This window comes from Brugia malayi (assembly GCF_000002995.4).
Source record: "Brugia malayi strain FR3 genome assembly, contig: Bm_v4_Chr2_contig_001, whole genome shotgun sequence".
Lineage (NCBI taxonomy): Eukaryota > Metazoa > Nematoda > Chromadorea > Rhabditida > Onchocercidae > Brugia > Brugia malayi.
In genome coordinates this window covers 13,425,271-13,439,490 of record NW_025062476.1, presented here as the reverse complement: position 1 = coordinate 13,439,490, position 14,220 = coordinate 13,425,271, and the positions used below count along the sequence as shown (strand labels likewise).

At 22.8% G+C, this 14,220-nt stretch overlaps 1 protein-coding gene across 1 annotated transcript; it reads left to right on the top strand.

Annotated features, from left to right (window-relative positions):
- Nucleotides 1-219: 219 nt before the first annotated feature.
- On the top strand, nucleotides 220-6,631 carry Bma-pkc-3 (protein kinase C3,putative; the record flags this gene model as incomplete). The annotated part of the gene is made up of 15 exons (XM_043079448.1): nucleotides 220-291; nucleotides 626-743; nucleotides 1,148-1,288; nucleotides 1,538-1,749; nucleotides 1,842-1,982; nucleotides 2,287-2,389; nucleotides 2,664-2,758; nucleotides 2,862-2,948; nucleotides 3,073-3,170; nucleotides 3,249-3,384; nucleotides 3,642-3,729; nucleotides 4,415-4,620; nucleotides 4,900-4,998; nucleotides 5,322-5,437; nucleotides 6,544-6,631. 15 exons carry the CDS (start codon nucleotides 220-222, stop codon nucleotides 6,629-6,631), a joined length of 1,800 nt encoding a protein of 599 aa, XP_042935382.1.
- Nucleotides 6,632-14,220: the final 7,589 nt, after the last annotated feature.

The following is a 14,220-nucleotide window of genomic DNA, read 5'->3' as shown; positions in this document are numbered from 1 at the left end:
GACTATGCAAATGTATTTCTTTCTTTTTTTTTTTTTTGAGATTTTTGATTTGAATTATGATAATTGCGTTGCATCAGTCAAAATAATTACCCAACACACAAATCATATCAATGATTGCTATTTAATCCATCATTATTTTATTATTTTATTTATTCATTATTTTAGCTAATTATTATTTTATTTATTCATTATTTTAGCTAATACTAATCGATAGAAATTATGTATGTTGCTAATGAAGATAGTATATCATCGTCAGAAGATGTGAAGTTAAAGACACGTTTTCAAGGACAAGTATGTGAATTTTTCTTTATCGGAAATTTTAAATTATTTGCAAACATAATTTTTCTTAATGAATTATTATGCTGCTATCAAACTGATGCTATTGCTTATTCATTTTAAGAATGATTGATTATAATTCACTGATAGATTTAAAAGGTAAGAAATTGAACAAGATTTAGTTTATAGTTAACATCGTAAACCTCTTTTTGAAAGTCCAATTTGTGTCATTCAATGTGCAATTAAATGTTATACTACATTAAGTTAATATTAGATAATTAAGTAATAGCTATTTCTTGAAGATGTTATTCTGAATTCTTGCTAGTTTATCAAATTTTTTATTTTTCAGGTGTTAGTTTTGTACGCTAAAATTCCGCTACGATTAGAAACATTTTTAAGCAGTTTACGAGAAGCTTGCAAGCAGGCTTATAATCAACCGATTACAGTCAAATGGATTGATGAAGAAGGTTTGCTTTGATTAAACTAATAATGGATTTGAGGAAGAAGGAAATAACGCTCTATGTAGGATTTTTAGAAAAAAGTTATGATACATTAGTAAAAAGTTGTGATTCGTCGGGAAGATACCTGGTAATTTGTTATATTTCTTTGAATTCTGATTTATTTCAGCGATGTTTAGTAATTCAATGCATTTCTCTAAGATAGCAAACTTTATAATTTACACAAACATTCATTGCATAATATTTTTGGATAAGCTTTATAAGTTCAGTCTATTTTGTTTTATTTTTTCTGCTATACTGTAGAAGTTTAATGGAAATTGAATTTTTAAATCAAAGAAAATCAAAAATCTACTTATTATTGATCCCTTTAAGTGTAATTATTGTTTACTGTTTCGACTAATCAACAAATTCAGGTGATCCATGTACGATATCATCTCAACGTGAATTAGACGAAGCGATACGTTTGTTACATGCAAATGGTGAAGCAGAACTTAACGTTCATGTTTTCCTTGGCATTCCTCCTTTACCTGGTCTTCCGTGCCATGGAGAAGATAGTATGTTTAAAAAAAAAAAAAAAAAATTTTTTTTTTCTTTATTCGATTTGCTTATATAATTTCATATAATTCATGAGTTTCCTTCATTCGACAAATTTAATTTAATACATTAGAGAAATATTGTAGTTATTTTTTGAATCATCATTTTTTCTTAAAATCCTGATAAGTAATATTGAAATGTTTTTCTTTTTTTTTGCTTCCTCTCACTTAATATTTAAAAAAAAAAAAAAAAGTGATATGTTATAACAGAAGCGGTATATCGAAGAGGTGCTCGTCGTTGGAAGAAATTTTATCATGTTAATGGACATCGATTTCAAGCTAAGAGACTTAATCGAAGAGTACAATGTTTCTTTTGCAATGATTATATTTGGGGTCTTGGACGTCAAGGATATCGTTGTGCTGATTGTCGCTTATGTGTTCATAAAAAATGTCATAGAGCTGTACGACAACCTTGTGGTGATGTTGGTTTTTTTTTTTTTTTTTTTTTGACTATTTTCTAAAGTATAAACAAAAATTATAATTTAAATGGTTTTTGAATATTGTTTATTTGTAGAACAGTAGTGGAATGGCAGTTGCGCCATCACCTTCTGCACCAATTATTTCACCAAAATTTAATGGAGCCACAGTGGAACGTATTGGACTTGATAATCATGCATTTAAAGAATCAGAAATTGAAGCTGAGCATATTGCTGCTGTAAGTTTGGCTTCTTCTTTTTAAAATATAAATTGCTTTAAGAATTGCCATAAAAGATGTTATGTGACAAATATAATGTATACAGTACGACGAGTTTAGTAATGCAAAATATTGAAAAGTATGAAAAAAAAAAAAAAAATTGAAAATCATTGAAGTGTACAATATGATAAAATTTGAAAATTAATTATAAGTAACTGTAATATAGAATGAACCAAATGAAAAATATTTAATCTTCCAGAAGAGATGTAAATAATTTTGATTTTTCATATTAAAGAAAAAAACAATATTAATTTTCTACTTCCAGCAACAAAATTTAGTAGATCGTTGTGCTGGTAGTACATCAACAAAAGATTCAAAATGGGCAGTTTCGTTGAATAATTTCAATCTTTTAACGGTAATTGGAAGAGGTAAGAATAATAGCATTTTTGATCGTTGATTTTGAGAAATGTCAACTGCATTAAACTTATCATGCGTTTAATAATTAAAATATTCTCATAACACAAAATTAAAACAATAATGTTGAGTATAAGTACAGTTTAAATAAATTTTAAACTTTAACATGTTATATCTGACAGCATGTAGTAATGTTATGGCATTGTGATTTTTCCTTTACAATTTTGCAGTTTCGAAAAAATGACGAACACCTATTATTTTTTTCAAATAAAACTTAAATGCTTTCAGGTTCCTATGCTAAAGTTATTCAAGCAGAACATAAAAAAACAGGTGCAATTTATGCAATAAAGATTATCAAAAAACAAATGTTTAGTGATGATGAGGTGATTTTTTAATGCTATTTTATTCATTTCTATTTTTGCTTTAGAAAGTCGTTCAGTTAATGAATTTTTGTGGATGCATTACAAATATACATACATATTTTAGGATATTGATTGGGTACAAACGGAGAAATCGGTTTTTGAAACAGCATCAAACCATCCTTTCCTCGTTGGACTTCATTCTTGTTTTCAGGTTAATATTTCCCGTATGCTTGTTGGTTTTCTTTTTCGTGTATTATTCTTTTAGTACATTGAAGATTTTAAATTAGAAAGTTTTTTTCTCTTTTTGAATCTGTAGAATATGATTTACATTTCAGACTGATTCACGGTTATTTTTTGTTATCGAATTTGTTCCTGGTGGTGATTTAATGTTTCATATGCAAAGGCAACGCAAATTACCTGAAGATCATGCTAGGTAAGTGCTAATTTACATACTTACATGTAAACGTTATCAATTTGCTTATATATGTTATTCTTATGAGAATGATTTCAGGTTTTATTCAGCAGAAATAATAATAGCTTTGCATTTTCTGCATTCACGTGGGATTATCTATCGTGATTTGAAACTTGATAATGTTTTAATAGATGCCGAAGGACATATTAAACTTACTGATTATGGCATGTGCAAGGTATTATAGCTTTATGAAAATTTTCGAGTGATAGCCCAGTAAACTGATTCTTTTAAATGTGACAATTTAAGAAATAGCATTTTAGAAGGCTTATCTACAGTTAACTATTTCTGATATTTCTTCTGGCTCTGTGCTATTTAAAACAAAGGAGCAACAATTCGTAATAATCGATAAAATTATATAGTTTCAACTAATATTTTATTTCTAGTATCACTTGAAATCTGATCATATGTGTATATATATGTAATGATTTTCAGGAAAATATTGGTCCAGGTGATGTTACTAGTACATTCTGTGGTACACCAAATTATATTGCTCCTGAAATTTTGAGAGGGGAGGATTATGGTAAGTTCACTGAAGTTTTCCAGAAAAAAAAAAACGAAAGAATTGTTGATGGTAATTGAAATTTAGAAATGTATGAAATATGATAATGGTACAGAGATAAAGAAATTAGTGATGAATGGTTATGTAATGCTAAGCATTTTCGTAATTAATTGGATCATTTGTTTTTAAGAAATATTCATCCTTGAATAGTAATTAAAATTTAGGACTATATGAAATATGATAATAATAGACAGATAAAGAATTATCATAATGTATTTATGGATTATATTTTTAATTTTTACGTTTCACACGCAGTTTTTCTCTTTCTTTATTTTTTTGTTTTCTAGCTTTCTTCATGCATTACTTGATACAGTATAATTGTTTTGTTGATAAAACAAGTATGTAATTAAAATGACAAGTATAATAACAAGTATATGATTATATAGTATATATGGTTACATTAATATTGCATATCATGGAATAATTTTCAGAATTGTTTTATAATTTTCTAATAGGTAATTCATGATTTAAAAAATAGTAGACATTGTCAGAGTTATATTTCATGATTTTTAATTAAATAGTAAACATTTTGTGATTTATTTGACTGAATATATATTTGACACTGTAAATCAATATATGCTTAATATTTCAAAAGTTTTGTACTGTTTTTATTTTATTTTATTTATTTATTTTTGATTGCTTGCAGGATTTAGCGTAGATTGGTGGGCGCTTGGTGTACTGATGTATGAAATGATGGCCGGTCGTTCACCTTTTGATGTGGTTGGTATGGTAGGTGATGTGGAGCAAAATACGGAAGATTATTTATTCCAGATCATTCTTGAAAAGCAAATACGAATTCCGAGATCACTTTCGGTGAAAGCTGCTGCTATTTTGAAAGGTTTTTTGAATAAAGTTAGTTAATATTCTATTTCATTTCAAGTAATTTATTAGTAATTGTATAGCGAATATTGAAATGTTATAATCAATCATTATCATCCTACTGTTAAATCAATATCAGACTTTTTAATTAGTCTTCCTATATGGTTGTAATGATTATTCAAATATGTGGTTCGTTTTCAACCTATTGAAAAACTATGATGAGATATATTTTTAAATGAATGTGAAAGTTAGCCCATAGAAATTTCAAACTTACTATTTGGACTGTAAATTTATGATTTGAAAGTTTTGTAGGATCCAAGTGAACGACTGGGATGTAATATAAATATTGATGAAGCATTGGAAGAAATGAAAAATCATGCGTTTTTTCGAACAAGCATTGATTGGGAATTAGTAAGATTATTATTATTTTTTTTGTTTACTTTAAATCTTTTCATGTTCACACTGTTATTCTGGTTTGCATATTTTCTATAAATATCCAAAAATTTATTTCTCATTTTTTACTTGGAAATCACTCGCTTACATGATATATTTCTTTAAGAACTGATATAATTCTTTATCAGCTAGTTATCGATATGCGCTATTGACGCATTAGTTAATGGATTCCTATATTTTTTTTGTAAACTTTAAAAGGAAACTTCGAAAAAAGAAAAAAAAAAACTCTTATGTTTCTTATGTGAATTATTTTTTACTGTTTTAAAAGTTTTTATTTGCAGCTAGAAGGACGACAAGTGACACCACCTTATAATCCATCTGTTTCCAGTGATCGTGATTTGCAGCATTTCGATACAACATTCACCGATGAAGCTCCAAATCTTACACCTGATGATCCGTAAGCTTTTTTTTTTTTGTTTTTTTTTTTTTTTTTTTTTTTGTTTTTTTGTTTTTTTTGTTTTTTTGTTTTTTTTTTGTTTAACACAAATGGTTATTATTTCATCAAAGATTTTTTTTGACCATTGTATTCTTCATTTGTACCATTCGTTCCATCATTTAATATAACTTTTTGTCGCTAGCTTTTTTCTTTTTTCAATATAACCTTTGTCGTTTGCTTTTGCCTTTTCTTTTTTTTTTTTTTTTTTTAAATAACCTTTTGTAGTTAACTTTTTTTTTAACACATCTTTTTGTTGCTAATTTTTTTCAATATTATTTTAAACTAAAATTTCATCATATTTGCTATTTTGTAAGGAAATAATTGTGAAAAATCTTTTGAGTTAGAAGTTTAAATTCTAATATTCATCCCAGTTTTTACTCCTCCTATGCCTCTTATGTATTTTATTGAAAATATTTGGAGCTTATTTCTATCTTCAAAAAAAAAAAGCAAGAGGCAGCTTTTTTTTTTTTTTTTTTGAATTTCGATAAAGGGCTTTCTTCTCTTTCCATTCTTTGTTTTTAATGTGAAAAAGAGAAAGATGATATGAAAGGAAGAAGAATGTTGACGTAATTCAGAACAAAGTATTTCGGATAGTTTGAGGAAATCATAGTTGTTTACAATTTTTAAAAAGGTGATGGAGCATTCATAATATAATAGAGAGCTTCTTTTTTTTTTTTTTTTTTTTTTGCTTTTTCTTTTTCTTTGTTGACTTGAAATCATTTTCGTCAAATGATGAAGAGCACTGAGGTATATCAATCGATAAATTGCACTTTTTTTTTTCTTTTTTGAAAGAAAAAGGAAAAAAGTATTTGCTTGTTTAATTTCTTTCTGTTTTGTTTAATTCAGATAGGCATCATTGAATTGCTGACTGTAATTCTATTTATAGTCTAAAAATTTACACGAAAAAATTATTGTTAATAAAAGGATTGAATAAATTTAATAATTTTTTATAGCAAAGAATGAAGTAAATTTTAAATCCTTTTAAAGAAGTGAAAATTTTGAATTAGAGAAATGAGCTAGAGAAAAGTAAATATGTTGTTGTTGCAAATCTATTACAAATTTTACAGGAGTGTCATCGAAAAAATTGATCAAACTGAATTTGAAGGCTTCGAATATATTAATCCATTACTGATGACAAAAGAAGAAAGTGTCTAAAGAGAGAGGATGATAATTTGTGATAAAAAAAAAGAAAAATTTAACTCCAGCTGTGTTATATTATTTAATGTTTTTTTTTTTTTTCTCCCTCTCTCTCTCTCTTTTATATTCCTAATTGTTTTGTTTGATATCAAAAATTACTTGAAATTCTTGACCATGCCTGATAGGAATAACGAGAAATGTTGTGATGTTATTTTTACATGTTCACTTTGAATTATCTTTTTTACTTGCATCAAGTTTTATTTGCTAATTGTTATATTATATTGAAAATTTATTTATATCAATCAGTGAAAAAAATGGAATAATTTATTATGAATTGTTATAATTGCTTATTTAATTTTTTTATTTATGATATATCTATATAATTTTAATTTTATGATATATCTATATCCTTACAAAATGATAACGTTAAATAGATGAATATAAGATATATGTTGGATGATGATGATAATACGTAGACAATTTATCTGTCTTATACTATTGCACCTCGATTTTATCAGCAAATGAAAATTTGTCAATTTTTTTTAGCCAAAAATAATACCAATGAAAATGATAATATTGTGATAAATTTCTTTTTGTATTCTTTTAAACTAAAAGTTCTTATCAAATTGTTCCATTTTTTAAAAGTATAAAATACTGATTAATTAATGAAAAAAAAAAAAAAAAGTGGATTGTAATGAATGATTCATGTTATTGGCATATTTCACTTAAGATTAATTGTAATTCTTTTCTTTGTCATTTTATTCTCTCTATCTTTTTTTTTTTACTTTTTTCAAGAAAAGAGATAAAAATATTTTGAAAAAATGTATAATATAATATATCAAACAATATACAAAAAAAATTGATGAATTTTATTCCTAAATAAAAAAAAAAAAAAAAAAAGAAAATTTTTATCATTTTTGAAAATGAGAAATTTTTTAATGAATGAATTGAGTGTAATTTAATAAAACAAACTTTTACAAATTTTAATATTTTTCATTTTCATTCCTCTCTTTTTCTTCAATTAATTTGCATTATTTTTCATTTCATTTCTTTTGTTTCTTATATTTATTTGAAAGACATTTGTTTATATTACCAAATCATCTGGTGGAAAAAAAAAAAAGAAAAGAATTAAATCATTTTTCATTATTTTGACAATTATTTCATATGAATTATTATAAATAATATTTAGTAATAGCAACAAAAAAAAAAAAAAAGAGAGAAAAAAAATGAAATATTGAATTAAAAAATTATTAATACATTTTATTTTATACATCAGTAAACTTTAATTACTACAAAATTCCTTCCTTTTTTTTTCTCTCTCTCCCTCCCTCTCTCTCTCTCTTCCTCTTATTTTTGTTCTTCCAATTAATTAATTCTAATGAATGATATATACACATTTTTTTTTTCTTGTACTTTGTTGACATAAACAATATGAACAAAGAGACGTATGGATGAGAAATTTTTTTGTGACAATAACAAAACTGTAAAATGATACATTCTTCAATACTAATTATAAATATAGCATTAATTGCGATATAATTATAATAATTTTATGATCATATTTATTTATGAGAGAAATTTTAATTGTATATTATTGATTGTGTATTTTAATTATACATTTATTAATTTATTAATTTTATTAATTTATGAACTTGTTGCTTATGTTATAATCAACCAACCATATATTATTGATTATTTACTTTAATTGTCTGTTTATTTACTGATTATATTGTAATCAACTATATGTTATTAATTATTTATTTATTTGTTAATATATAAATTGATTATTTACTTTAACTGTCTGTTTATTTACTGATTATATTGTAATCAACTATATGTTATTGATTATTTATTTATTTGTTAATATATAAATTGATTATTTACTTTGTCTGTTTATTTACTGATTACATTATAATCAACTATATGTTATTGATTATTTATTTATTAATATATAATTGATTATGTTATAATCAACCATATATTATTGATTATTTACTTTTTCTGTTTATTTACTGATTACATTATAATCAACTATATGTTATTGATTATAATTATATAGTATTAATTGTTTACTTTAAAAAATGAAGTAGAAAAGAAATCTTAGTAAAGTAAACAAGGAGAAGAAAAAGGATTTGTAAATTAAATCAACAAGTCAATATTCATTCATTTAAAAAAAAAAAAATGTGAATATTGCATAAAAAAAGGGCAATGCAAGCAAATATAATAAAAAAAAAAGAGAGAAGAAAATATTTGATAACAATATTTTCTCATTCTCAAAAATAAGTAATTAATTTCAGTATCAATAAATTATTTTAGTATGAGTAATAAAATTCCTTTAAAGTACTAATATTTTTTTTTCTAATATTTTAATAATATTTTTACATAATAATAATAAGTACTAATATTTTAATATAATGTACTAATATTTCTCGTATAAAGTACTAATAATAAATTTTTTTTTTTAAAGCTTATTTTAATATCAGTAATAAAATTATAGAAAGATAAATTGTATAATTTGAAAAAAATTTTTCAAATAGATGTGATAATTCTTTTCATATAATGGTAAAATGAAATTCCAGAAGTATGATGATTAATATATGAATTTAATGATTCTAAATTAATCAAAATTTTTTGAATTAAATTTATTAAATTCATTTACAGAGATTTTTTTTCAATTAAAATTAATAGTTCCAATTTATTTCATTTTAATTTTTCATTGTGTGTTTTTTTTTTTTCTCTTTTTGCAAAAACTGAAATGATTACAAATTTTCTAAATATATTTTTCATTGATAATATTTATAATCTGTTTATGATTGAAATGAAATAAACAAAAATAGAAAAAAAGAAAGAGAGAGAGAGAGAGGGAGAGAGAGAAAAAGTGTTTTTAGCAAGATAAATTGAATTTGTTTCACAAAGAATTTCAATGTAAACAGGTTTTAACTAAACTGTATGCGTCATTATTTCAATTCAAAAAATTTTTAAAACAAATATGGAGCAAAGATAAAGCTAACACTTCTTGCTTTTTAACTAGCAGAAAGCTTAATTAGCTAACAACTCTTATACTCTTTCTCTTTCTCCCTTTCTTCTTCCCCTTTCTTTCTCTTTTTGTTTTAGGGATCTCTTATTATCCTTTGTTTATTTTGTTTACTTATCTATTTATTCATTTATTTTGCTTGTTTATTTATTTATCTGTTTATTAATAGTAATAATAATAATAATGATAATATTTTAATAATAATAATGATAATAATTTATTTATTTACTTAATTGACTATTATTATTACTATTATTAATATTATTATTACTCTTACTATTATTATTATTACTATTGTAAATATTATTATTATTACTCTTACTATTATTATTACTATTGTAAATATTATTATTACTATTATTAACATTATTATTATTATTACTATTATTATTAATTATTATTGCTTTTATTGCTATTATTATTATTACTATCAAAAAAAAAGAAAAAAATTTATCAAAAAAAAGAAAAAAATTCAAAAAAAAAAAATTTTTTTTCTTTGAATGATTTTTATTACTATGAAAATGTTTAATCATTGTAAATTTGAATGCAAAAAGAAAAGAAAAGCAAAAAGAAAAGAAATTTGAATGCAAATTATAATTTTCTCTCTCCTTTTTTCTTTTCTTTCTTTCTTTGTCCCTCTTTCAACTCTTTCTTTCTTTCTCTTTTTATTCAAATTTTTCTAATGAATTAATAAATTGAAATTATTTCATCTCATTTCTTTCAATTTAACAAATTATATATGTATTATTATGATTAATTAATATAAATTGCAGAAAATAATTGCAATAATTTTTTGCAATTCAAAAAGAATTAAAAATTTTATTTGTTAATTTAAATGAGAATTGTACAGTAGTATAATTATAATTATAAATATTAATAAGAGAGATAAATGAAAATTTAAAAGAAAAAATTTAATTAATTGGGATTGTTGGTTTTGCATATTTTTTTAATGTGTAAATATATTGTTAGCATCTTTTCTCCTCTCTCTCTCTCTCTCTCTCCTTTTCTCTCTCTATCTTTTGGGGTTTTTTTTTTAATTTCAAATATCAGAGAGATAATCATCAAATCTTTTTTTTTTTTTTTTTGACAATTTTGATGAAAAAAAATTGCATTTATGGATTAAAAAAGTTACAATTTGAAAAATTTTTTTTTTTAAATTGTCATTTATTTTCTTTTTTTTTTCTCTCTCTCTTTCTTTCTCTCCCTCTCTCTCCCTCTCCGTCATTTGATTCTTTTTATTACAATTATAAAATGGTAGTGAATAAATGCTGAATTATTTGTAGCAGCGATTATAAAACGAAAAAATTGAAATTAAATTAAACAATTTAAATTACATTTTAAAATTAAAATTTAACAGAAATGTATGCATATGAAGCATAAAATGATAACATATATAATTAGAGATGGAAGAGCTAATTAATTAATTAACTAATCAGTTAATAAATAATGAAGTAAACAGGTGTTAGAAAGATGAAAAGGTTACGACATAAATGATAAACAAAAAAATAAGTGAATGATATATATGTTTTTAAAACTTTTTATACACATACTTTAGTGATAAAAATATGTTAAAAAAAACATATTGCAGCAAACAAATAAACAAAGAGATAAACAGACAAATGAAGAAATAAATGAATAAACAAACAATAAAATAAACAAAGTAGATAAATGAAAAAAACAGCGAAGTAAATAAAATAAAATAAAGTAAAATGGTAAACATAAAACGAGAGATTAATTTAAATAAACAAACAAAATAAAATATTATTGTAAGTTATTTTAATAAAATTATTTTAATCAAATGGTCTTATAATTTGACACATTTTTTAATATCAACAAAATTTTGTCAGAATTTTAAAATTATAAATTATCTTTTTGTTTCACTTTTTTTTCTTCTTCTTTCCCTCTCTCTCTACTTCTTCATTTTTCCTTTGCATTTGTTAGTTCTCATTAGAGAAAATGTTTATGCTTTTAAGTTCCATTTACCATTTCCGCCTTTTACTACAACCATTAGCGCCGTTATATACTTTTCACAGCTCATTAAATGCAGCTAAATGAATTTTAGTAGTAAAAGGAGCAGTAGTAGTAGTAGTAGTAGTAGTAAGCATTTAGTTAATTAATTAAAGTAATCGTTGAACTTTCAATCATCTTTTTTTTTTTAATTTAAGAAATTTTTATAAAAATTGAATTTTTCTTTTAATTTAAGAAATTATTTTAAAAATTGAAATTTTTTTTTTATAAATTGTTAATAAAATTTTTTTTAATGGATTTTTTTTTCTTTTTTTTTTTTAGAAATTTTCATTTCATTTCATTCATAGTTTTTTTATTAAATTTTTATAAAAAGAAAGAAATGAGAGAGGAATAAATGATAGAAGATTAGAAATGAAATTAATTTTCACTATGACAAAGTAATCTAAATTAAAATTAAAAAAAAAAAAAAAAAAAATAATAATGATTTAAATGAGAGAAATAAGCTTTTATATGAATTGAATTAGAAAATTAAAGTTAAAATATTGAGAGTAAAGTTTTATTTATTACCAAAATTTTATATGATGAAGTTGTCAAAGAAAAAAAAAAGTTAAAATGAAAATTTGAAAGAAATTACAGGAAGTAATTTTAAATCAACAAATATAACTCGGTGATTATTTATTTTAATAAATAGTGTTAATGATAGCTTAATCATTGTTATCAGTTAATTTAAATAAATGAGCAAAAAGATCATTAAAGATTTTTTAATTTACAAATCAGTAAATGAATGCACATTAATTATATATAATTTCTATCAAAAAGAAGATAGAAAATGGAAGGAGACAAGAAGAATGATAAGTAGTGATAATGAATGATAATGAAGAAGACAAAGTAGAAGTTTGGAGGAATTAAGGATAGCAATTTAACCGTATATTGATAGGGAAGATGAAGGGGATAATAGCGATTTACTGATAAGATGATAATGATGTATTGATAATGAAGAGCACAATAGCGATATACTGATAAGAATAATAATGACAAATTGATAATGAAGGAAACAATGACGATGTACTGGTGATGAGAATAATAATGATATATTGATAATAATGGAAAGACGATATACTGGTGATAGGAATAATAATGACACATTGATAATGAAGGAGACAATAGCGATATACTGATAAGGACGATAATGTTCTATTGATAGTGAAAGGGTGATAATGAAACGGTGATAGGAATAATAATGACATATTAACAGTGAGAGAGACAATAGCAATATACTGATAAGGATAATAATGATGTATTGATAATGAAGGAGACAATGATGACGAACTAATAATGAAGGAGACAATAATAACGAACTGATAATGAAAATAATAATGAAGACAATAAATATTATATTGATAATAATAAATTATATTAAAAAAAAATTCCCATCTTTCTAGTTTAGCTAAATATAAATTTAATTAAATCTTTTTTCTTCATTCTTTTTATAAAATTTTGGAAATAATTAAGGAAAAAAAAATGTATTGCAAATAATGTAAACGTATAGTAATAATAAATTTATATAATCGTTTTTTTTTTTTTTCTTTTTCTTGAGAGACTTAAAAATTAAAAAAAATTTTTAATTAAATGAATAAATGTTAGAAATTATTTAAAAAATAATTATAATATCAATTATTCATTCATTTATATATTAATTCAAATTATATGTTTATATAATTGTATTTATTTTATTAACTGATACATTGCTAATTATAAAGTATATCACACAAATAAGTAAGTATAATGAGGTGACAATTTGACATTTATTGATTTATTGAATAGAAGGATTTATTATAATTAATCATACTATCGTAAAGTAAACATTTTTTTTTTAATTTCTAATAATAATAATAACAATAACAATAATAATGATAATGATAATAATTTCATTTATCCATGATAATATCAATGATAAAGTGAACAATGATTAGAAAAAAAAGTTATTTACTTACATATATAAAATTATAATATTACCTTTGATTTATCGCTTCTTTTTTTCCTATTATTTCATGCCAAAAAAAAATTTATTTATTGAATTTTTTTTTTTTTTTCATCTAACTTAGTTTACATTATTACATTTCACTAATGTGATCGTTATTAAGTAATAGAGTGAAGAAAAATTAAAATACTTTTAAAATATTAAAACTATTTTTCCTTATTTTCTAATAATTAAATCATTCGTTAAATTCATCTCAAAAATAATTCTACTCACAAATCTCAAAATATTAATGATTATCAACACGAATCATTATTATTATTACTGTCATCGTCATCATGATCATCATTATCGTTATCATTATCATTATCATTATCAACACTATCATTGATCGATTCTTTTTCCAAAAATAATAGATGATAGAAGGCCAATTGTATTTTTCGCAGCTATAAAACTTTGCTATTTTGTTTGAAATTTATTTACATTTATTATTTATACTTTATATTTTATACTTTTTTATGTATTTTTGAATAATTCTGAGCAATAATTAAGAGATATCTGATTAAAACGATTAATCGATGACATATTTTTCATCAATCATCATCACACCATGCATTTTGCCCAATT